General features: G+C 35.7%; 1 protein-coding gene and 1 long non-coding RNA gene across 3 annotated transcripts in view; both read right to left on the bottom strand.

The window, feature by feature from the left end:
• Nucleotides 1-27,310, bottom strand: part of LOC147843254 (uncharacterized) — a 164,704-nt gene that overhangs the window by 79,390 nt on the left and 58,004 nt on the right. The window lies entirely within an intron of this gene.
• si:busm1-71b9.3 lies at nt 208-19,385 on the bottom strand. 2 transcript variants are annotated; one of them, NM_001446883.1, is given in 17 exon segments: nt 208-667; nt 670-774; nt 854-1,029; nt 1,796-1,940; nt 6,625-6,780; nt 6,874-7,065; nt 7,145-7,320; nt 8,053-8,197; nt 8,281-8,436; nt 8,537-8,728; nt 8,808-8,983; nt 9,637-9,781; nt 9,903-10,058; nt 10,147-10,287; nt 10,609-10,856; nt 18,411-18,525; nt 19,261-19,385. In NM_001446883.1, coding segments are annotated over 16 exon segments (2,463 nt in total). In that variant the 5' UTR covers nt 19,300-19,385; the 3' UTR covers nt 208-667.

Raw genomic sequence — 27,310 nt, 5'->3', positions numbered from 1 at the left:
TCCAAAAGTTAAAAAGATTTAAATCTTGTATCTTTCTTTTTTCTTATCTGACCTTTAATTTTTCTTTGTCTTCCTCAAACCAGTAACATTTAGAAGCATGTTTACTTTTGTTTTTCCAATGCTACAAGCATTTCCTCCCTTGTTTTTCTTCTTAACAGTGTGAGCAAATGTTGATAAATGAATTAATGAAGACAGAATGTCAGGGCAGGTGCTCTACATTTATCTTTATTCGTAAAAAGCAGTTTGACAGCATTTAGTCTCTAATAAACAAAACAAAAATATGTGATTATAGCAGGACAGAGCATTAGTCAAAGAAATTACATTTATTCAAATAAGCAAGCAGGCCATTTTCTGATTTTACAGTGTCTGGATCAGTAGCTTGTTCACCGAGAAACCAGTTCTAGGCCAGCTGGTAAATATTCACAATTGAAAATGACCTTTGGAATAAACTCAGGCAGCTCATTCACGTCTTCTACATTCACAAAGACTGTAGCAGTTGAAGTAGGCAAAAAACCGACACACATATAAACGTTGCCACTGCTTACTCTCAACATTGTTCAGAGGCTAAATGGAAAAATAAAATGTGTTTAACTAAGGTATGGCATCACAACCAATTGCCTGAGCAGATATGAGTAACACACAGTACCGTTACAGTGGTACTGACGCCCTCTAGACGGCTGGGTCAGTAACAGTAATAACTGCTGTGGCAGTGGTTGACAAACCCTCTCCATTCATGTCAGTAGCCGTAATAACCAAAGTATATCTGGACCATTGCTGGAAGGGGAAAATGACTGATGAGGTTGCTTGCATAAAATTGAACAACTGCTGAGATTCATCAAAAAGCATTTCTCACCTCTCTGTCCAGGCCAGTTTCTAGCACAGAAATCCCTCCACTTACAGGATTGATAGCAAACATGTTTGGTTTTGGAGATGGTGGATCTTGGCTGATAATGGCATAACTGATTTCAGCATTGTCAGTATTCTCTTTATCATCTGCATCAGTGGCTGTGACCGTCATGAACACTTCACCTTTGATGAGAAAATAACAAATAAACAGCAGGCTTGTGACCAGCCATGTAAAGATGGGGGGGACCAGTACTCTATGCAGCTGTTTCATTCCTTTGACCACACAAAGTACAAACTTTATAATTATTTGATTTTAGGTATAATTGTGTTACATATAAAACATAATACTCTGCGGTATATGCAATGAACTAATCAATCTATGGGGTATATGCACACAGACTTAATTTTCTGTCAGCTAGTCCAAGCACTTCTGGTTAACTATCATACCATATACAAATCGTCGTGTTTAAGATCTGATTTCTTTAAAGATCAGCGATCTCCACTGACTGATTGAGATACTGTAGAATTTAAAGTGGGTATCACACCAGACAAGAAGCACAGTATTGAATACCACTGATCCACTTAAGTAGCTACCTGTTTCCAACATTCTTCTAAATATCACTAACTTTTTTTGAGCTCAACTAAAGAAAGAAACTCATTAAGGTTTAAGGTTTACATCTGAGAATGTGAACATTTTATTTAAATTTAATTATCCCTGTAAAATATGCCTGTAATCCGCAATGTGGGAACATTGAAAACAGAATTCTTCTGTCAAGATGACCCTTAAATTCAATGTTACTCATAACCAAGAAATCAACTTCTTGTGTATTCTTTTACATATTATAATAGGGTTCTCTGATGTGCACATTGTACAAAATATAAAGACTCCCAACCAAAAATCTGAGATATGCAATTCACAATTTCACCAAAAATTGTATGATACACCTACCTTTTTCCAAAGCTTTAGGAACACTTCCACTGAAAATACTTTGAGTAAACACTGGCTTATTATCATTTTGGTCTATCACATTTACAACAATATCCATTGGCTTTTCTACGATATTCACATCCACTCCAGTTGCATGAGCCACAAGCTAAAGACATAAGAAAAAAAAAAAAACATTGGCAGTTTGGGTAATAACTAAGAGGTTTATTATTTGTGAAAATACCTATATATATATATATATATATATATATATATATATATATATATATATATATATATATATATATATATATATATATATATATATATATATTAGGGGTGTAACGATATTAAAACCGAACCGAAATATCGCGATACACCAACCACGATACGTATCGCGAAACTCTCGTGGCGTACCGCGGTACTCTCACGCCCCCTGCTGCCCATTGTTGAGGTTGACGTCACTTGTCTCTAACTAATTGAACCAATTTAAACACATCTTTAATATCATATTTGATTAAATTGTTTTAGTAATGATGAGGATTTGTTCTAAATATTATATTCTAAAGTTAGTATTTTAGTGCATGTTATGTCATGTGACTTGAGTAAGCATAACACTCGTTACTACTGGACACAGGATGGCTGCTTCACATAGTACTGAGATTGCAGATCCCCCAGACACATTTAAGTCATCTATGTGGAAACATTTTGGTTTTCCAGTTGAGTACAGGAATAGAATTCGTGTCGTAGACAAAGCGCCTGCCTGTCTCAACTGTTTCACGAAACTTACTTGTAAGGAAAAACATTTAAAAAGTGTGGTAATTTCACAATGTGAGGGTGTAAGCAACAGAACTGCCAACAAAAGTGATTTAATGTACAAAAGTAAAACCAGAATAATGCCCAAATATACAAAAAAAGAGAAATATTTACACTAATAAAAATAATATAATAAAGTAGCAAATTCAAACAAAAGTATCAAACAAAAATTAGTTAAACTCAAGCAAGGGGGTGATAGTGAAGACAAACTAAAGAAATAAATATAATAAAACAATTCTAACTCATGAATAACCCCTCTTACCTCACTAAAACTGATGAAAAAAAAAAAAAGGTCTTCAGCGCCGTGCGCCGCATTCTTCCCTATACTGAATAAAATAAACAAAGATGACCTTCACCTCTTACCTGATGTCTTTAACAATACATTTTCTACGTGTTTGCAAAATGGAAATCGTATGACATTTTCCCTATCCACCTTACACTAAGACTGAACTTGAGGAGATAGAGCTAGATTGTCGGAGCTAAAAAATAATATACAAATCAATTGAAATAAAAATGTACAAACCTCACAAAATTTCTTAAAGTGGGCAAAAGTAATACAAAATAATTTTACCCAAACGAAAGTTAAGCAAAAACAACGAAAATCATAATCATGTCAGAAAAATACACGAAAAACGAGATCAAAGGAAAAAGCGCTCTCTCTCCCGCTCTTCCTGACATGCTTTTTACATTCCCGCGATGCGTCGCCAAATGATGATAGATCGGTCTCCTGACCAATCAGCTGTCAAAAAGGCGGACCTACAGAAATGACAGGCATCAGCTGTCATGAAGGCGGACCTACATAAATGACCGGCATAGAGGGAGCGGGAGAGAGAGAGAGAGATCGGGAGGCAAACATACAGCCGGCTACAACCCTATTATTAGTTTCAGACACAACCGCAATGTATTTTACTGGTGAATATGTCATGAAAAAACACTTTACAAACACAGTATATGTATATTTTTCATTAATTTAAACGGAAACCTATCTATCTTAATGAAACCATATAATTAAAAATGAGCGTCTGTGTCAGCACAGAGATCAAGCCTCTCATCGGAGAAAGTGTATATTATGGTGTTTTTGAAGAAGATCTTTCACTAGTCTACACTGCAGTTATTTATGTAATTTTAGTTTACTTAGTTAAGATGGCTGCACTAAAGAGAATAGTTTTTTTTCTGACTAGTCTATATTGGAGGTATTTATTTAATTCTAGTTGTTTACTCGGGTATCCTGACTGTACTAAAAATGCGATGACAAAGTTAATAAAGAGAAAGTTAAGATGTTCTTGTTATTAAGTGAATTGTCCCTTAGCATTGCTGTTAACATGACATCAACCCTAACCCCACAGCAAACAGAAACCGAACCGTACCGAACCGAACCGTGGCTCCAAAACCGTGAACCGAACCGTGCCTTTTGTGTATCGTTACACCCCTATATATATATATATATATATATATATATATATATATATATATATATATATATATATATATATATATATATAGATATATAGTTGAAGTCAGAATTTTTAGCCCCCCCTAATTATTAACCCCTCTGTTTATTTTTTTAGAAACACATTTACAAACATAATAGTCATTTCTAATAACTGATTTATTTTATCTTTGCCATGATGACAGTAAATAATATTTTATCAAATATTTTTCAAGACACTTCTATACAGCTTAAAGTGACATTTAAAGGCTTAACTAGGTTAGTTAGGTTAACTAGCTTAGGGCAATTAAGCTAGTTATTGTATAACAACGGTTTGTTCTGTAGAATATCAAAAATGAAACATAGCTTAAAGAGGCTAATAATTTAGACCTTAAAAAGTAAAAAAAAACTGCTTTTTTTCCAGCCAAAACAATACAAATAAGGCTTTCTCCAGAAGAAAAAATACTATCAGACATACTGTGAAAATGTCCTTGCTTTGTTGAACATAATTTGGAAATATTTAAAAAAAGAAAAAAATGTTCAATGGCGGGCTAATAATTCTGACTTCAACTGTGTGTGTGTGTGTGTGTGTGTATACACAAAAGGGTTTTTAAGACTCACTGTATACACACAGTAATACCAACGAACTGTTGTATAAACACAATATCACACTCGTAGCATTGCGATGTGGCTGTATATCGTCACTGGTGGGGGCACTAAGGCACTTGGCCATACAGTCTAGTGCCAACGCATTCCTCCCACCAGTGCCAATATACAGTCACATCTCACTGCTACTCATGTGATATTGCTCATATATTATCATGTCTTATGCAAAGGTTTGGGCACCCCTGATCATTTTCATTATTGCAAGCCATAGCCTGCTGGCCTTTCAAATAAGTAATTTCATTATATTTTATACCCTAGGGAAAAAGCAACATTTCAGTTCTGACATAACCTTTATTTAATCAACAGATGCTATGCAATTTAAGACATAACAAAAACAGACAGGTGCAAAATTTGGACACCCCAACAGAATAACAACATCAATCTTTTGTATAGCCATGTTTTGCTGAAAGAACAGCCTGTAGACAGTTCTTATAGCCAAGAACAAGTCTCTGAATTCTCTGACAAGGTTTTCAGTACTTGCCACACATCTGCACAGCATGATGGACACTCCACCATATTTTACAGTAAGGAGGATATTCTTCTCCTGAAGTGCTGTATTCTTTTTTTGCCATGCACAGCTCCTATAGTTTGGCATCTGTCCACAGTATATTTTTCCAAAATGATTCAGGCTTGTCCAGATGACCCTTTGCATACCTCAAACGACTCTGCTTGTTTGAAGAATGCAGAAAAGTCTTCTTCTGCATCACATTACATTAACATTTAATCATTTAGCAGACACTTTAATCCAAAGCGACTTACAAATGAGGACAAGGAAGCAATTTACACAACTATAAGAGCAACAATAAATAAGTGCTATAGGCAAGTTTCAGGTATGTAAAGTCTAAGAAGGAAAGCATTAGTAATTTTTTATTTTATTTATTTTTTTGAGTACAGTTAGTGGTTTGTGGTATAGCCAGAGAGGCAATTGCAGATTTGGAAGTGAAGTGGAGACTAAAGTTGAGTTTTTAGTCGTTTCTTAATAATAGTGAGTGACTCCGCCATTCTGATGCAGTTAGGGAGTTCATTCCACCAACTGGGCAGATTGAATGCGAGAGTTCGGGAAAGTGATTTCTTCCCTCTTTGGGATGGAACCACGAGGCGATGATCATTCACTGAACGCAAGTTTCTGGAGGGCACATAAATCTGCAGAAGTGAGAGCAGATAAGAAGGAGCAAAGCCAGAGGTTGCTTTGTAGGCAAACATCAGAGCTTTGAATTTGATGCGAGCATCAACTGGCAGCCAGTGCAAACAGATGAGCAGCAAAGTGGCATGTGCTCTTTTAGGTTCATTAAAGATCACTCGTGCTGCTGCGTTCTGGAGCAGCTGAAAAGGTTTGATAGAGTTAGTTGGAAGCCCCGCTAGTAGAGAGTTGCAGTAATCCAGTCTGGAGAGAACAAGAGCTTGAACAAGGAGTTGAGCTGCATGTTTAGATAAGAAGGGTCGGACTTTTCTGATGTTGTAGAGTGCGAATCTTCCATTGAGCTGTTCTGTGTAAAGAGTGTGGTGGACTGTGACACGATCTACAATGACATTATCAGCAGCAAAATGTTCCTGGAGCTCTTTGGAGGTTGTCTGTGGTTTGTCTGTGACCACTCTAAAGCTTTTTGATAAAGTTTTCAAAGAGGTAGTGAAAACCATAGCGTATCTGACGCTATTGCTCCGGCCGGAAGTAAGAATACGCAATTACTGCTCAACCGGATGTGCGTGCTAGCGTCCGTGAAAAAGGCCAATAAGGAGAAGCACAACTAGCAATCAGCTATCTTAAATATCTTAAATATCCTTTATTATGATGGGTTGCACCTGTTTTAGGATTGTTAATGTTCACTCAGTCACTCAAATAAATTTTATGTTGTAATCAAGGTTTTGAAATCCACACAAACTTTTGCACAGCCTATTTTCAGTCTTTTCATTTTGTTGTTTAATTGTTCAAAAAGTTACTTACTTTGTATGAAGCTTTTGTTTCTCTGTCAAGTTTCTGAGTCACACTGACCCACCCTGATAGTCTTTCTATGAGGAAAATCCCCTTAGGCTCCAGATCTGCCCCTTCACCAGTGATCTTGTATGCAATCTGATGTTCAGAAGCAAAATCTGACCTTATCTAAATACAGAAAGCAAAAAAACATTATAAAAACAGACAAATCTTCTCATCATCCACCTTATTTTCAGCAGTTTGTTCCTAACAATCACTGACCTGGACCAGCCTCATTGGAAAAGGACCTTTGCTATTCTCAGCTACATTGATTGGAGGAATAATCCAACCTCTCTCAAACTGAAGTGCAATACCATTGCCTTCTGAAACAGTAATAACTACTGTGGCAGTGGTTGACAAACCCTCTCCATTCATGTCAGCAGCCGTAATAATCAAAGTATATCTGGACCATTGCTGAAAGAGGAAGATGACTGATGAGCTTGCTTGCATAAAATTGAACAGCTACTAAGATTCATCAAAAAGCATTTCTCACCTCTCTGTCCAGGCCAGTTTCAAGCACAGAAATCCCCCCACTTACAGGATTGATTGCAAACATGTTTGGTTTTGGAGATGGTGGATCTTGGCTGATAATGGCATAACGGATATCAGCATTGTCAGTATTATCTTTATCATCTGCATCAGTGGCTGTGACCATCATAAACACTTCACCTTTGGTGAGAGAGTAAAAAAATATTTAGCAGACATGACCAGCCATGTGAGGGGGGGGGAGGGGGAGGGGGGGTGGGTACCAATGCAAATATTTCCCACTTTTAACCTCAATACAAACAATTATATTTGAAATGTTTTAATACAAATATTATAATTACTTGATTCAAGTTTATAGGACTGGTATTAATGCCAACAGTCATTTGAATGTGTAAAAACATAACACTGTGAGCCAATAACTCATTAAAGGGATAGTTCACCAAAAAATATATAAATTAAGTCATCATTTCCTCTACTGTTTCCAAACCGGTAGGACTTTATTTCTTTAGTTGAACACAAATATTTTAACGAATGTTGGAAACCGGTCTCCATCACCTTCTGTAGTATCCCCCCCCCCCCCCCCCCCCCCGCTATAGATGTCAGTAGCAGTAGCTTTAGAAATATCTTCTTTTGAGATCAACTGAATAAAGAAATCTATTAAGGTTTGGAACCACCCGAGTGTGAGAACATACTAATTTTGGAGAGAATTATCCCTTTAACCTGAATGTGAGAACACTAAAAAGAAAATTCTTCTGTTAAGTAAGCCCTTAAATTTAATGTTACTCAAAAAATATGCAGTTTACAAGGGTCACCCACTGTGGTCAGATAATACAGAAAATTTTGTTTGTGCAAAAAGCCCATCCCTGCATTAAAATGATGAATGTAATCTCAACTAAAACTGCATCATCCACCTACCCTTTCCAACAGCTTCCGGTACACTTCCATTGAAAGGGTTTTGAGTGAACACAGGCTTATTATCATTTTGGTCTATCACATTTACAATAATCTTCATTGTTTTTTTTGCTGAACGCCCATCCACTGAATTAGCATGCGCTATGAGCTAAAGACATAATAAATATGAGTATGTTATGTACTGTTTATTTGAAAAAAAAATAAAGGTTTTATTTTAAGACATCAACTTACTTTGTATGAATTTTTTTTTTCTCGATCAAGTGGCTGAGTCACACTGATCCACCCTGATAGTCTGTTTATTTGGAAAATCCCCATAGGGTCCTGATCTGCCCCTTCACCTGTGATCATGTATGCCATTTGAGTTTCAGGAGAATGATCTGACTTTAACTAATCATAGAAAGCAAAAACATTAGAAAAACAGTCAAAACAGACAAATCTTTTCATCATCCTCCTAACTTTCAACAATTTACTCGCAAGCATCACTGACCTGGACCAGCCTCATTGGGAAAGGACCTTTGCTATTTTCAAGGACACTGATTGGAGGAATAATCCAATCTCTGTCAAACTGAGGTGCATTATCATTGCTGTCAGTAACACTTATAACTGCTGTCGCAGTGGTTGACCCACCCTCTCCGTTCATGTCAGTAGCCGTAATAACCAAAGTATATCTGAACCATTGCTGAAAGAGGAAGATGACTAATCAACTTGCTTGCATAAAATTGAACAACAACTAAGATTAATCAAAAAGCATTTCTCACCTCTCTGTCCAGGCCTTTTTCTAGCACAGAAATCCCTCCACTTACAGGATTGATAGCAAACATGTTAGGTTTTGGAGATGGTGGATCTTGGCTGATAATGGCATAACTAATATCAGCATAGTCAGTATTCTCTTTATCATCTGCATCAGTGGCTGTGATCGTCATAAACACTTCACCTTTGGTGAGAGAGTAAACAATAATTAGCAGGCATGACCAAGCCATGTGAAGAGGGAAAAAAAGAAGAAAAAATGACCAGTCCTTCATGCAAATATTTTACACTTTTCACCACACAAAATAGAAATTACTCTTTATATTTACTCAATTCTAGTTTAAGTTACAGTTTTATTTATTAAAATGTTTCTAGGACTAGTATCCCTTTTTTGATGTCACCAATTATTTGTATGTGTAAAAACATAAAACTGTGGGCCAATAACTCAAATCGATAGTTAAACCAAAAAAAATGGTACTTATACTCCATTCTTCCCTAATCTGTAGAAGTTTCTTTCTTCTATTAACCACAAAAGATATTTTAAAGAATGTTGAATATCCATTGACTTCAATAGTCTATATCAAATATTCAATGTTACCTATAAACTAAATAACTAATAAATAATCAACTTGTATTTTGTCATACACATTGATAAGGTTCTCTGATGTGCACTTTATACACAATATAAAGATTCCCTAAACAAAAACGGAAGATATGCAGTTCACAAAGCTCGTCCCACTGTGGTCAGAAAATACAGAAATTCATTAGCAAAACAAAAAAGCCTCTGCATTAGAGTACTGAAAGTAAGTTCGCCAAAAATAACTTGTATCATCCACCTACCATTTTTCGCAGTTTCAGGAACATTTCCATTGAAAGGATTTTGAGTAAACACAGGCTTATTATCATTTTGGTCTGTCACAGTTATGATAATCACCATTGGCTTTTCTAAAATATCAATATCAACACCATTTGCATGAACTACCATCTAAAGACATAAGAAAACATAGGGATGTTAGGTATTATTAGAGAGGTTTATTTATTTGTATTCTTTATTAATTTACCAACTTGACCAAAAAAATAATAAATAAATAAACAAATCAACTTACTTTATAAAAAGCTTTTGTTTCTCTGTCAAGTTGCTGAGTCACACTGATCCACCCTGATAGTCTGTCTATTTGGAAAATCCCCTTAGGTTCCAGATCTGCCCCTTCACCAGTGATCTTGTATGCCATCCGAATTTCAGAAGCATAATCTGACTTTATCTAATTACAAAAAGCAAAACATCAGAAAAACTGAAAAATCAGACAAATCTTCTCATTCACTTCATTTTCATTCCTTACTGTCACTGACCTTGACCAGCCTCATTGGGAAAGGACCTTTGCTATTCTCAGATACACTGATTGGAGGAACAATCCAACCTCTCTTTGCTCTCTTTAAACATGATGTAGACTTTGGAAATGTCAGAACTAGATCATCAGAGGGAGATTCCACCTACAAAAAGACAGTAATGGATACAGTAATGTAACCTTTGTGTTCAGTAACTTTTATTTTAATATTATTTATACATAATAATAATAATAATAATAATAATAATAATAATAATAATAATAATAATATTTTACAAACATCAGTGGAAGATTAGGTGAATTCTCTCAATTCAACAATGATTAATCATAACATTTGTGCTGTTTTGATTTTTTGTTTTAAACAAAATGAGAAAAACATGATCACTTTAATTCCCAATTTGTTTAAAAATAGCACCACACTTTGTATCGTGTTACACATTGCTGTTTTAGAAAGTAATATCTGTACCTGTACAGAGGTGCTATTCATCAATGTATTCACGTCATGATCCTTATGATAATGAACACGTTCAACTCTGACAGAGACCGTGTGCTTCTTGCCACTGGAGTCGCATGCAGACACTAAAAACTCCTTGGGGCCTTCATGAAGAGTCACTGACCTCCTCATCATCAGAGTCCCATCCATGTTCAGATCAATCTCCTGATCAGTGGACTGAAAATCTATTCCTGTTCTTCCATCACATGTGTTAAATACGACTGACAACAAAAGAGATTCAGTTAGTATTAGCAAACAATTTTGTTTCTGTTTCAAATATCTAAAAATCTTGAATCAAGAAGCATTTTATAGACAAGAAAAACTATTCTCTGGTTTTCTAGGAAAAAGTCAAAAGAATTCAAATAATTAAAAATAATCTTGCTTTTGTTTGAACATCAAATTATTTAGCTTAATCCATTTTGCAGAATATGTTGCTTGTTTTAATGTAAAACTTACTTCATTTTGGAATATTGTCTTTGAAAAAAAGCCAAATGTTTACTTGCCTAGAAAATGCTTCTTGATTTAAGAATTTTTAGATATCTGGGCTAAAAACAAGACCAAAAATCTAAGTAAGAAACAAAGTTTGTTTTTCAGCGTTTATGAAAACCTGCATCTGTATAGGGAAGAAAATGATTGTGCAAGCACAATTCTATGTCCACCAAGTTGTGATTGTTAATGTCCAGCATCTGATCACTCTCAGTGTCAGTGATGAAGAGTTATAGCAAGAAATTTAATAAATATTAGAAGAAATGTTGAAAGAAACAATACAACTTCTGTACAATATTGCATCTCAAACAATTACAGAATATTTGTGATAGCTGTAATTGCTGAAAGATTCAACAAAAAGTGTAAAAGTTATATTTACCCACTGAATATTAAGTGACCTGTGGCTCAGATTAGAGCTAATGACCCAAAAGACTAAAAACATTATGTCATCATTTAATCATCCTTCATTTCTTGCAAACCTGTTTGATTTCTGCATTCTGGTGAACACAAAAGATATTTTGAAGTCAGCTGGAAACCTTAAGCCAAAGTATTTGTTTTTTCTACTATGGATCTAAATGGTTACAAGTTTCTTTAACACATCTCCTTCTATGTTCAACAGTATAAAAAAAAGGTTTGGAACCACTCGAGGTAGAGTAATTCAAGAGTTCCTACTTAGCTTGTTATGCTGTCCCGGAAGAGAGCCCTGAGCCGACAAGGTTCTCAAGCCCTGGGCTCTTTCCCGTTTGCAAGGCGAGAGGGGAGTTTAAGCTCAGGTACATCTTGAGAACTCCCTTGCTGTAGTAGCTAATGAACAGCTAGTGATTGCTCTTAAGAGATAACTACTTACTAGGAGCATGTCTATGGTGCCGATTTGGATTGGTCAATTAACCTAAGTTGCATGTTTTTGGATGATGGGAGGAAACTGGGGAACCTGGGGGAAACCCCAACGCAATCTCACGGCAATTCGGTACTTTTTCATCTAGTGGCTAATTCGTATGAATTCGTACAATCTAACTCATACAATTTTGTACGATTTGCTTATCACCCAATGGCGGTTGGGGTTAGGGGTGGGGTTGGGTGCCACACCTCCTTTTTAAAAGACTTAACTAGCCACTAAACCAGTGGTTCCCAAAATTTGTGTTGTGTGCACCCCTTTCTAATATTTGACACATGTCAAGCACCCATTTCTCTGATTAAACTCTGCATTTTAACAAAATACACATATTTTCTCTATACATGATTAAAATAAAAATAATAAAATATGTGAATTTAATGGACTAGCTTTTATGAAGTTGACAATTTTCACATCGTCATTAAGTACAGACAAAGGTTCATCTGGCATGTTTTTCATCGCTAGAGCTTCTTGGTGGATGCTGCAGTGTACCCAGTTGTCTTTTAAGTGGGTGTGTCTTGTTTGTAAGTGTAGTTCAGATTTGTACTTGCCCTGCCAAAATTAAAAAAAAAAAAAAAAAACAGATGAACGAAGACTGCATCAGATCATGAAGCAGATCAATGTGGATGTTTCTTTTGAGCTGTCAGTGCAGAAATAAACAAAACAACAGGCCTAACACAACATATTATAAGATTAAAATATGGAAAAATTATCAGATAGTAACTTCGGTCAATTTTCCTAACGGATAAACACCTCTTGGTCATATTTCAGCATGCTTTCACTTTCGTATTAGACATGATATCCTGCCCTACTCTTCATAAAGCCATATATATGGCTATTACACAATCATAATACACTGTGATATAGCCTGGGTCGTTAGTTTGTTGGATTGTTTTGTTTTCTCACTACAATCAATCCGCTCAATCGAGCAGAGAGCATCTCATTCAGACGATCTTGGGCCGATTGATTTGGCGCGGATCCCAGCACGTTTGCTGGATTCATGTATGCCAAACAAACCACGTTAACGGGGAAACGAAACAGATTCTGAAACAAACGTCTATGTGTAAAAGCACCCTAAGATTGTATTTGCATGCAATTGACAGAGAGTCGCAGCCAAGGTAAACTTTTGTGAAAAGGCAGCATCTGTACACCATTCTGTACACTGGCCCGAGCGTCTCGCCTCGGCCGATGTAGATGGTATATCCCTACTGTCACATGACTAATGTGAAAAGGCAGGGCTATTGTGACACATGTGGAACAGCGAGATGACTATGCACGGGATGTAAATTACAATTTATTATGTGTTTTTTTTGTTTGTTTTTCTTTAAGTAAATTTCTTTTCTCCCAGAAATATGAAATGTAAAGTTTACCCAAAATAAATGCATAAAACTAATAAAAGATAAAACTTTCCGCCATTACAAGCATTTTCTTGCGCACCCCTGGTGGTCAGACTGCACGCCCCAGTTTGGGAACCACTGCACTAAACTGACAAAACTTAAAATACTTACGTTTCCTTGTGAGATCAGGCTGGAAACCCACGTAAGCACAGGGAGAATGTGTAAACTCTACACAGAAACAACTGCTGGCTTGGTAGGGACTAGAACCATTGACGTTCTTGCTATGAGGCAACAGTGCTAACTACTGGGCCACCGTGTCACCCATCTAGGTAAGAAGGAGAGGTAGGGGTGGAAGGGGGAATTCTTCAAAACGAAGTTGGCTGTAATATGGAACTTAGGGTATTTAGAGTGGCTTGGCAATCGTCTGATTGGTGAATCATAAATTGAATAATGCGGGACCAACCGAAAGCAATCATAAGCATGTGATCCTCTTGAAATTAGTTTATAAATAAACCTTACCTAATGAGTAAATTATCAGTTGAGTAAAAGGGAGAACTATCCGTTTCATTTTTAAGTTTAATCAGTTTAACCACTTCTCTTTTTCTACACTTTTTTTTACCTTATGCTTTATTTATTCTTTATTTTTGTTATTTTCTCTTATTGATTTTCAGCACTGACTCATTTTCACTTTTTTTTTTTTTTTTGTATTTTTAATTTTCTACTTCCTGTAAGGAGTCTGTGTACTGTAAATGTGTTTCTGGGGTCAAAGATGGCAAAAGATAAGCATCAAGTGTTTTTTTTTTTTTTTACTATTTGCATATTCCTGCAAAATCTCTGGTTAATTCATAAAAGCGCATAATTGTTGAATTTCCACCAGAAAGACACAGTACATACAGCTGAGCTTTGAGAGAGGCATTTTAAGTTTTAAGTTTTCAAAGCACAAGCAATGGACCCTTCGCTAAGCCCCGCCTTCCTTAGTTATTGTTGCTACGCCTGACAAGCTTTCATGCCTGTCATGGCTTTTTCAATGTGTGTGTGCCGGTTTCAGACATGGCCAGGGATATAATGTCATTTTTGGCAAACAGGTGAGATATCCGAGAAAGCCAGACAAAAAAAGACTGCAGTATGCATTACAGGGGTATATTCACCACATAATAGGCAACCGATTAGAGAATAAATCAATCAAAATTGAAGCTAGCTTAGCCTAGCCACCTCATATGCTAACCATTCAACAGCTTAGCTCATGCTCAGCAGGAGAGGTGAAATTTAAAAATAATCTAATAATAACAAATGAAACCGTGATTTTTCTATTTTTTAGCCAAAAAGCCTGATAGATTAATTGGTGTGAAATGAAATATAGCGTTACTAACCGACGAGGAAACACGCATGACAGTGCTTTTACATAGTTCATTCATAGACAGAGCAGCCAGAAAGGGAAACTGATGGATTTGTGCCGAATATTAGCATCATTGACCCATATAACAATGTACATTTACAGTAAGTTACCTATTACTGTCAGTATATTTGTGTGCTCATTATGTATGACTGAAAAACAGCTGGGGGTAAAGTATATTGATCGCATCTGCTCAGTTTGTGATCATATCTCGGTTTTGTTCTGTTGATTTGTAATTTCAAATATTCGTAGCTTAAAACAGATGGAAATATGAAGATCAAAGTTAGCAACAGATTTGCAGATTCATATTTTCCGGATCAATAACTCATGTCACTATGACCTATTCGCTATTAGTATGACTACGTTACTAACGTTATGGCGAAGGCTTAAATGGAGCATTACTCATGATATCGAGCGAAAAAAAGGAATTAGACAGCTGTGAAACATAACCAGCTTTGTGTTTTTGTAGGACACACAGTTTAGATCTGTTTAGAGTAGGAGGTGTGTGAGTTATTGCCGCCTGTCTATCCCTGAATGTGAAAGAAATATCAAAACAAAACCAACCTAGCTCCACTCTTTTAGCGCCTCTCACACAGCTTGATCCACGCTGGCGTTTCTCCTCTTGGGTTTTAGGTTTTGAAAAGGGAAAAACTCCACCATCCCGTCCAAACTTTAAGGATACCGGGTATCAGATTTGCACAATACTTATGCACTCGCTCGAAAGCTTGACAGAGCCCCTGCGCGTCGCTACAGTTGCTACGATTGTTGGATGGCGGTTGACCCTTCGCTAAGCTCTGCGCTCCTTAGTTACTGTTGTTACGCCTGTCAAGCTTTAGTGCCTGGCATGTCTATTACAATGTGTATGCGCCAGTGTCAGACATTCCCAGGGATATAATTAGTCATTTTTGGTGAACAGGTAAGATTTCTGAGCAGACAAAAAAGGACTGCAGTATGCATTACAGGGGTATATTCACAACATAATAGGCAACAAATTAGAAAACATTTTAATCAAACTTGAAGCTAGGTTAGCCTAGCTGCCTCGTACGCTGAGCATTCAGCAACTTAATTCATGCACAGCAGGAGAGGTGAAATGTGAAAATAATCTTATAATAACAAATTAAACCGTGACTTGATAGACTAAGGCCCAATCCCAATTGTACCCCTTTGCCCTTCCCCTTCCCCCTACCCCTAATTTTGCACGTTTATGTAAAGGGGTAGGGGTGTTCCAATTCTCTTTAGCTTGAAGGTGTAGGTCTAAAGGGAACGGGTAGATAGCCCTTCAAGCTGAGATTTTTCAGGATCACACTCGAATCCAAGGGGGTGAGAAAATTTCCCAGAATACACCAGCCACAACGGCAGCATGACTCCACCCGGAAGTAAGGAGATCTACAAATTAATATATTTTTTTATTTTTTTTGGTGTGTTTACATTGATCAATATAGCCACTGTGTAAATGCGCAGTATAGTTACAATCTGAAGGAAGAGCTCACGATGACATATGATGACGTGTGCAGGTGCTGTAGTGGTGTTCCATTTCTTAGGGGTAATTTTTGAAGCTCTTCCCCCTTCACACTTGGTTTTAAAGGCCAAAGGGAAGGGGTAGAGGTACACAAATAGAATTAGGATTGGGCCTAATTGTTGTGCATTAAAATATAACATTTCTAACCGGCGAGGAAACACACATGAACAGTGCTTCTACATAATTCATTCATAGAAAGAGCAGCCAGAAAGGGGAAATTGATGGATTTGTGCCAAATGTTAACATTGTATAATATAACTGTCAGTATGTTTGTGGGTTTTTTACACAGTTACTATTCAAGTTTGCAGTAAAGTGCAAAAAACAAATAAACTAAAATGCAAATCAAATTATAAATAGCAGAAGTGAACAAATAGATTTTCCCTAACAGCAAATATTAATCCAACAACAAATATAAAAGCAGACACTAACCCGGCATAACGCTGTCACCAATGACTAAAGCTCCAAAAGACAAATGAAAACATTAGTGAATTGACATGAGGGTTATAAATGGCTGAAAAAACTATCAAAAGATTGATCGCAAGTACTCAGTTTGTGATCACATCTCAGTTTTGTTCTGTTGATATGTAATTTCAAATATTCGTAGCTTGAAAGAAATGGAAATATGACTGGATTGTGCTTGCTCTTACAGCTATTGTGAGGAAACAGAGCAGTGCTCATACTATCAAGCAAAAAATGTAAAAAGACAGCTGGGAAACATAACCTGCTTTGTATTTTTGCAGGAAACAAAGTTTAGATTTTTTTAGGGTAAGAGGTGTGTGAGTTATTGTCGTCTATTCCTGAATGTGCCAGGAATATCAAAAACAAAATCAACTTAACAGCGCTCTTTTAGTGCCCCTCATTGCTTGATCCATGCTGGCATTTCTCACTTTAGGTTTTGGAAGGGGAAAAAAAAAATTTAACAAGCCCGTCCAACCTTTTAGGATACCGGGTATCAGCAGTGGTGGAAGGAGTACTGAAAAATCAAGTACCATTACTTGCCCAAAATGTTGTGCAAGTAGAGTAAAAGTATCTGTTGTAAATCTTACTCAAAGTATGAGTAAAAAGTAGACATTTCAAATGTACTCCAGAGTAGTGAGTACTACGCTGTAAAAAGATGATGCATTTATATGTCATTTGTGCATGTGTGTGTAAACGTAACATTCTGTAGTGCATTGAGTTATTGCCCAGCGGGCACACAACATCATATGACGTTAATATTAGATTAGATTTTAGGTTGCGACGCCAGGTGACCAAAATTCAACATCTAGCCAGCATCTAAAGAGTATATTATTTTGATGTCCAACGTTCCGACGTTGATATTTGGTTGATTTTAAGTTGTTAGAAAGTGACCAAAACTCAATGTCGAGCCAACATCTTCAACCAACGTCATTTTGAGGTCAAATACTCACATTTATTTATAAGTTATGGTAACCAAAATACAACGTCTGATAGAAATCACTGTGGTAACGTCCACACAACGTTACGCTGTAACATCATTAGACATTGATAATTGGTTGCTTTTAGGTTGGACATGGACATTGACATCGACCTGATGTTGAGTTCTGAAGTCAAACCGATTTTCATTTACAAATAATTCTGCAACGTCCCCATGACGTTATGGTACAACGTTAATCTGACGTCAAGTTGACGTCTTGTGCCTGCTGGGTATTTAAGGCCATTTCAGTCCTCATACAGTAAACGTCTGTCGTCTTCCCATCAGTGACATGCATCTAAACAGTCTCTGTGTCAATGCGTGTAAAGATTTTGGACATCTTCTTAGAAACTTTTATTGCTTCCAAACAGTTTGCCGCAATTATAAAGCGCTCATGTCTTGAGGTAGCTCATTATGATGCCATTTGCCTTATACAGTATATTTGATTAGACAAATCACAGGACTGTTTTTCCTGTCTATGGGGATTAGAAAAATTTAAGTAGTGACTGCATGTTAAAGGAAAGTAGTGGAGCAAAAGTACAGTGCTAAGCTGCATTTTGTGTTTGGCGGTTTTCAGGTGTGGCTTAGCGAAGTTTCAATTAAGAAAGTAGTCATGTGCAGTGGAGGAATGACACACTAAAAGATTGCTCCACCCCCAAGAGAGTAGTACCCGCTCAATGTTTAGCCGCTTCTATTGACAGGAGAAAACCGCTTACTTCTTCCGAGTCTCTCTCCCCTGTGAAGGTGATCTTTGTGGACTTTAAAAACCAGCAGATTCGATTTAAAGCCAGGTGTACATGGAGACTCCTCCGCCAATCCATATGACAATATCTAAATTGAAACAAATTAGATTGTTTTATATAACATTTACAATAACATGGTGCTCTAATGGTTTGAAGTTTTTAAATTAATTCCAATTTAATGTCAAAGAATCTACAGCAGATGGATAATTGTTTTTTGGCCAATATAACTATTCAAACAAAGGTCTCAATAAACAACCACCACACCACAAACAAGTAGATCATCCACACTAACTACACACAGTATTTAGAACCAAGGGTGCCTTGGGGTTATGTGATTGTTACAGTCATGTGTAATATTTGTAAACATCTTTTATTTAGAATTTCATACGTAGGACAATATTAAACTAGAAAAGTAAAGTTCGTAGACAAACTTCATGGTGGTTTGGTCTCTCTCTCTTACCTTAAAGAGCAATTTAAAGGCTTAACTAGTTAGGTTACAAGCCAGTGGGCCACCAAAGTTTTATTTGTAGAGGATTTAAAAGAATAACTCATTAAGGCAGCTAATAATAATAAAAAAATAATAATAAAAACGTTTTTTAAAAATGTAAATACTTTTTTTTATTAATCCAGCCAAATTACACACATATTATATGTACACTGTGAATTTGCTTTAATTTCCATGTTTTGTTAAACATCAATTAAAATGTTTGGATATAATATAATATATTTGTTTTCTATTTTACTTCATATTTTATTGCAATATATATTTACACATTTCTTTTTAAAGTCACTTATATAACAACAGCTAAAAATAGACTCCTACCTTAAAAATCACAAAGAGGGTTCCCAATCGCACACTCATCGTATCTGTTTGAAACAAAATGTCTTGAAAGCTCTTTGAGAAATCACTTCCTGACTGGTTGTTCAGACTCCACAGCTATTGTAGATGTTTAAAATGCCTCCACCGGGGGTGTTTATATTCTTTACTGTGAGCTGCTTGTAGGCTGTGGCATTATTGCACCATTACATAAAGTGCTTGCACAAACATGCACCGTGAAAGTCTGCAACCCTTCATTGTAATAACAGATTCTTTTGAATACATATTTAGTATAGAGCTTTCTTTAGAGAGCTTAAAGGAAAGTTTCTGGGCACACATATTTTTCAGACAGACATCTGTTGGGGAGCACAAACATTTACCAAAGTTACATATTTTTTTTAATTACTTCCTTATTTCTTATTCCTAACTTGAATACCTAAAACACATTAAAAATCTTGTAACTTCAAACAGAACTATTTAACAGAATATGAAGTACTTACCTCAACTCTTTCAACTAGAGATCAAATTTGCAATGAAATCTAAATTAGTAGATAAAGAGAAATATGTTACTAGTAAGACATCAAACTGACTTTATAAGTTATTGACTTATTGAATAATACAACTAAAACACAATTATACAAGAAGGGACTTTACAACATTATGAGGATCTGTTGATGGTTAAGTGGTGGAAGACATCAAGTTAAATACTAAAAAATAAATGCTCAGATACAATCATCAGAAGATTTAAATTACAAAAATAATAAGAATGAAGCTTCTTTATCAAAAAGTGGTTGATCGGGCTGCAACGTCCCTCATGAAAGTGGATGCCAACATGTCCTGTCAGCAAGAACTATTTAGAGTATATATTTAAACAATTCTCCAAACTGTTGGTTAGGTTTGAAAATGTTAATTAATGCATTTACTTACATGAACAAACAATGAACAATACATTTACTACTGTATTTGATCATGTTAGTTAATGTTAGTTAATGAAAATACAGTAGTACATTGTTAATTCATGTTAACTCATGGTGCATTAACTAATGTTAAAAAGCATGGACTTGGATGTTAATAATGCATGAGTAAATGTTAAATTATGATAAATAAATGCTGTACATGTGTTGTTCATGATTAGTTCATGTTAGTAAATGCATGAACCTAATGAACTATGAACCTTATTGTAAAGTATTACCCCATAATTTTTATAGTTGTATGAGTGAGACTCATGTTAACCTGTGCTTTTGGACTCCTGTTCTCCTGTGTCTACAAAGTCACACTCAGGTACATTCTGCGTCACTTCCGGTGTGTGGTATATTCCCATTCCATAAAGGATTGGTCATTGTAATTTTTTTTCTGATAAAAGTGTTTTGCATCCTGTTAATTTTTTTCTACAATGTTTCTAATTTTTTTTGTTTCTAAAATTTTGTTTCGGGCAACGTGTTGGTGCAGTAGTTAGTACTGTCGCCTCACAATAAGAAGGTCGCTTTTTGAGCCTCAGTCAGTTGGGTCTGTTGGCATTTCTGTGTGAAGTTTGCAGCCCCGCGTTCACGTGGGAGAGTGTAAGTGTGCTTCCCATTAACGGGTTGCAGCTGGAAGGGCATCCACTGCGTACAAATTATGCTGGATAAGCTGGCAGTTCTTTCCGCTGTGGCCACCCCAGATTAATAAAGGGACTAAGCCAAAAAAGAAAATGAATAAAATTTGTTTCGTCTGGGTAAAATCTTGGGAAAAAAAGTTTTTCCTATTGTTAGGATGGTGTTTTGTGTTTCTGTGTGTTTGATTTGATTCTAGATTGGGGGCGTACCTTCAGCGCACCTGATGCTGGTCAGCACCCTTATTTCAACCCTGGCAGAGAGTTTGTCAGGGCCGCTGTCCATTAACTTGGCAGTTGGCCAGAGCTGCGCATTCTGCTTTGTTTCGCAACCATACACAATTACTGAAGACATTTAATGCATCCATTCCATTCACTTACATTTCACACTGATTGAACAAACTGATACTAATATTTTGATTATATTATTTCAATTGAGTTAAATAAATCAAAACAAGGGAATGGGAGATGAGACTCTAATTGGTTTATTCTCAAAACACACCTATCACTCATTAAGAAAATAAACTCAACCCTTTTAGCCCATGCGCCTTGGCGCAAAGCAGGACTTGGACTGACAGGCAGACAGACACTTTTCAATGCATTTGGAGCAACTTTTCCTGCGTAAATTGAATCGCTAAAACACTGGCTGTGCCTTGGGTCTCCAGGCCCTTATTCACTATACAGACCTCACAAAAAGACTTTTATTGATTGATTGATTGATTGATTGATTGATTAAATCTTTTTAACAGGAAGAAGATGTCTTATATATATATATATATATATATATATATATATATATATATATATATATATATATATATATATATTTTTTTTTTTTTTTTTTTTTTTTTAATTTCATAGACAGACCGACCGAACTTCTGGAGTATCTTAACCTTTTAAGCAGTTGTGTTTTGACTTGTCCTTTATGAGCTTTAAGATTTATTTTTTTTTTCTTCTGTTGAACACAAAAGAAAATGTTCTAAAAAACATATTATTGAAGTTCAATTTCACAGGAGCGAAAAAAAAAAGTTTTTTTATTTAAATTCACATTTTATTTCAATATTTCCACATTTATTTTCAAACAAAATGAAAAAACGATTGAAACAAAATGTCTTGAAAGCTCTTTGAGAAATCCCTTTCTGACTGGTTGTTCAGAGTTCACAGTTATTGCAGTTGTTTAAAATGTCTTCACTGGGGGTATTTATATTCTTTACTGTGAGCTGCTTGTGGGCTGAGACATTTTTGCACCATTACATGAAGTGCATGCACATACATGCAGCGTGAAAGACTGCAACCCCGTATAATGGATTCTTTTGAATAAATATTTGCATAGAGCTTTCTTTATAACCCAAAGAAAAGGTGTCTTGGCACACATATTTTTCAGACAGACATCTGTTGGGGAGCACAAACATTCAAGTCAACCATCCAACATTTTCAAGTTCCATATTTTAATGACTTATTCACTTTCTTTTATTTCATCCACCAAAACCTATTCTTTTGTTTTTTGTATGTGAAAACACAACAAAATATCTAGAAACTACATATAGAATAATTTAACAGAATATTAAGCACTCTACCCACTTCTTTTAAATAGAGATCAAGATTGCAATTAAATAAATAAAAATATAATTCAAGAGTTTATACTTGGCTGATGATTGATAATAAAGCTTGTTTGGCATGCTCGTGTTCTTGTGTAATGTCAACATCTACTGCCAAAGTTCAGTTCCAAAATTCAAGACCGCAGGAACAGAGGACACATGAAATTTGATATCGAGGACGCATCTACAGTATGCAGACTTGTGCGCAAAACTCACTTGAGAGGTCCCTGAAGTCATTGTGGCTGAAAAAAAGAAGGTGGGAGGCACAGCATTTTATACAGGTTTATTATTAAAGTCCAGTCCAGAGGTAAAATTTATTTATCTCAGGAGTTTCCCTAAATAAAATGGTGAAAGTGAACATCACCATGAACATCTTACTAAAGGCATAAACACATTAAAAGTGTTTATTTGCTGAAGTTGCACACATTCTTGCTGAAGCAACAGTGCTAATCACTGATCTATCGTGCCAAGCATTTAGAAAAGGAAAAAAGTACAGATGGAAGGGGGGATTCTTCAAAACAAAGATGGCTGTTAAATGGAACTTAGGGTATTTATAGTGGCTTAGGAATCATCTGATTGGTGAATTATAAAGTGGATAATGCATGACCAGCCACTAGCAATTATAAGTATAACCAATTTTGAAACAACTTCACAAAGAAATTGACTGTATAAGTTATTAATTTGACATTAATTTATACAACTAAACATAACTAAATGTGGTATAAAAATTATACAATTATACAAAAAAAGACTTTATTATAACAGAATGAGGATCTGTTGATGGCTAATCAAATACAAAAATAAAAAACAATTAAAACTGCTCAGGTACAATGGTATGAATTGCATTGATTTATGCGTTTCTCAAATTGAGTGTTTGAAATCATGATGAAACCAGAGGGCTGTTGCACAAGTGTAGAATTGGGAAAGCAGAAGGTCGCCTCGCACCCACTCATCTGAGAAATTTACTTTCAATTACTTTCATGCCGAGATTTGAATCATATGCAAAGTTGAAATCTTTTAACAATTTCACACTTTTTCCGAAATTTGATAGGACATCCATTAACTCAGGAACTTTATCATTAAGATTAATTGCAAACACTTATCCAAAACTGCACATGTTTTATCTGTTCAATTTAGTTGATCTATTTTATCATCTATATACACTTTAATCTCACATTCATTTGTATATATATATATATATATATATATATATATATATATATATATATATACATATATATATATATATACAAAATCAAACATGGAGAGTCTCAAAAAACCCTTTTTTATGAGGAACTACTTTCTTCCGCCTTTGATTCAAATCATAAGCTGACAGTTAAACAGGTGAGCAGGCATCTTTTAAATTGTAGATCTGTAGTGTCTGCTTTTTGCTGGTTGTATGTGGGTGGAGTAAAACACAAAGGGTAAAGAGGCTTTACAGGTGCTGATAATTACTAAAATATATCAGAGCTATCTGCCAATCAGATTTAAGAACCTGACAGAACTGTTGTATATATATATATATATATATATATATATATATATATATATATATATATATATATATATATATATATATATATATATATATATATATATATATACAACTTGATGTTATTTAATGTATGAGATTATATTTTTGTGTAATTATATATAGTAGTAAACATTTGAAGTGGACATAAGTAATGTTTTTGTCTAACACAAGAATGGTTGTTTTCCAATAGTTTTATTACCACCTTGAATCATGTTTTGATCTGCTTCAAATGTTGACTACTATATGTGAGTGTGTGTACAGAGGGTAAAAAAAGTATTGAACACATCGCCATTTTTGTAAAGGTGCTGCTGGCAAGAAATTGTCACCAGATGTCAGTATCAACCAAAACAATTAGTACATAAAAAGGGTTGGGGTGCAAACACCTTTTCACAGAGATAGTCTTGTATTTTGTTTTGCTTTAATAATAAAAATCATCACTTTAAAACTGTATGATGTGGTTCCTTGGGTTATCTTTGACTAATATTCAATATAATCACAAACTTGCAAAATGAAAATCAGTAAGGGGGCAAACACTTTTATAACACTACACATGACAAGCGCTATGGGTGAATTAGGTAAGCTAAAATGTCTGTAGTATATGTGTTCGAGTGAGATTGTGTGGGTGTTTTCAAGTGATGTGTTGTAGCTAGAAGGGCATCCGCTGTGTAAAACATAGGCTGGATAATTTGGCAGTTCATTCCGCTGTGGCAATCCCTGATCAAGGGACTAAGCTGAAAAGAAAATGAATGAATGAATATTCTATTTTAACTCTCTTATCTATCTCTTCCCTATGTGAAAATATAAAATGCACCTGCCGCCCAGGCAGAGGGACTTATGGGGAATTGAGTCCAAATGGTGCATGGTTAGAATTCGGGTGATAGCTCCCTCTGGTGATGCGCAATGGAGGAAACTGGAGCTTCACCTACAACAGTAAGTGAATTTCATTGTGTAATTTATCTACATATTTTTCACAACAATAACTTAAGTTATTACTGTATTTTTTATAGAATTGGTCTGGAATTTATAAAGCAAATTAAAGATACATAATTTCATAAAATGTTATTCAACTGAACAAATGAAAGCTAAATGTTCCTAACATTGTGAAAGGCAAATATATAAATGAGGAATAAATATTTCAAAAGTGAAAATGTCATAAAATGATTTTGCACCTTGCAATAAGTCCAGTAAAACATTAATACGTGTTTTTATACATTTTTAATATGAGATTAGCACTAAGAGTTTTGAAAATATGAAAACCTTCATGAAAACAGAATATCCAAAGTTGTTTATGTACCAAAGCATATTCAAAACTAAATAATTTTCTTTACATGACAAATAAACCATGTAAATACTTATGTACAGAAAGTGTAAAAATCAATTATTAATCATAAATAAGTGATTAATGAATTATAAAATTGTAAATGCTTAAAGTCTACAGGTGTCCAGGGACAGGCTCTACAATGGTTTAAGTCATACTTAACTGACCGCTACCAGTTTGTGAATATTAATTGACAGCCTTCACAAGTCAGCCCAGTAAAGTATGGGGTGCCTCAAGGATCAGTTTTAGGCCCTTTACTGTTTAAAATTTACATGCTACCTCTGGGAGACATTATTAGAAGACATGGGATCAGCTTTCACTGCTATGCAGATGATACTTAATTATATATTTCAACTAAACCTGACGAGACGTCTGAACTTTCTAAACTAACTGAGTGTATCAAAGACATTAAAGACTGGATGACAAACAATTTTCTTCTCTTAAACTCCGACAAAACAGAATTATTACTTATTGGGCCTAAATCTTGCACACAGCAGATCTCGCAACTCAATTTACAATTAGAGGGATACAAAGTTAGTTTTAGCTCTACTATAAAAGATCTGGGTGTCATATTAGACAGCAATCTAACTTTTAAAAACCATATTTCCCATGTCACAAAAACTGCCTTCTTTCATCTGAGAAATATCGCTAAATTACGAAATATGCTATTCATCTCAGATGCAGAAAAGCTAGTCCATGCTTTTATGACTTCGAGACTGGATTACTGTAATGCTCTATTTGCTGGCTGCCCAGCATCCTCTATTAACAAACTTCAATTAGTACAAAATGCAGCAGCCAGAGTTCTGACCAGGTCTAGAAAATATGATCATATCACCCCAATTTTATCCTCCTTACACTGGCTGCCTGTTAAGTTTCGTATTGAATTTAAAATATTACTTCTCACCTATAAAGCTCTAAATAATTTAGCCCCTGTTTATCTAACCAACCTTCTGTCTCGCTACAAACCAACTCGCTCTTTAAGATCTCAAAATTCAGGGCTTCTGGTAGTACCTAGAATAGCAAAATCAAGTAAAGGAGGTCGAGCCTTCTCTTTCATGGCTCCTACACTCTGGAATAGCCTTTCTGATAACGTCCGAGGCTCAGACACACTCTCCCAGTTCAAAACTAGATTAAAGACCTATCTGTTTAGTAAAGCATACACTCAATGCATCACCTAGCGGGTTCCACACAGGCTTCTGCATCTTGCTTATATACACTATGAACAGCAGCTACGCTAATTATTCTCTTTATTCTCTATTTTCACCTGGGGATACTCATCCCAAGGTCCTCAGATTATGCGGAGTCACTGATTGGATCCAAGACCAGCGACGTGATGATCCCAAGAATTCCATATCCGGGACCAGGCCATATCCTGAGCTGCTGCTGCGCTGATGGTCGTGGGGAGTGGAGAACATGAGTCTGATTCCAGCGACGCTCCAGGGACAGACGAGTCTTCGCTGAGGCCATCTTCCAGCCTAAACCACGGCGATTGAAGCTCTGCACAAGACTTTTGGCCAGCGGAGAAATTAAAATGGTCGTGCCCAACTGAGTCTGGTTCCCTCAAGGTTTTTTTTCCCTCTCCGCTGTCGCCACTGCCTCGCATGGTTCAGGATTGGTAGAGCTACGCATCGATGAATTGGCTCTTCAGTGTTTGAACTCTCAGTAATGATTAAATCACACTGAACTGAGCTAAACTGAACTGAACTGAACTTAAACACTAAAACCTGAACCACACTGTTACAGTTACTATGACCATTTATGTGAAGCTGCTTTGACACAATATACATTGTAAAAGCGCTATACAAATAAAGCTGAATTGAAAAAAAAAAGCTGAATTAAATGACATAAAAATCCTGAAAAGTCTAACAACAAATATTTGAAGTTTAAAACATTAGGATATTGTATCTGACATTCAGCTTCTTTGTCTTCCTCAAACCAATAACATTTATAAGCATGTATACTTGCTAAAAGCATCTTCCCCCTTCTTTCCTTTTTAACAGTGTGAGCAAATGTTG

This window comes from Danio rerio, chromosome 7 (genome assembly GCF_052040795.2).
Source record: "Danio rerio strain M-AB ecotype USA chromosome 7, GRCz13ab, whole genome shotgun sequence".
NCBI classification, from domain to species: domain Eukaryota; kingdom Metazoa; phylum Chordata; class Actinopteri; order Cypriniformes; family Danionidae; genus Danio; species Danio rerio.
The sequence above is the reverse complement of the archived record's forward strand: the minus strand, read 5'-3'. Positions and strand labels throughout refer to the sequence as shown.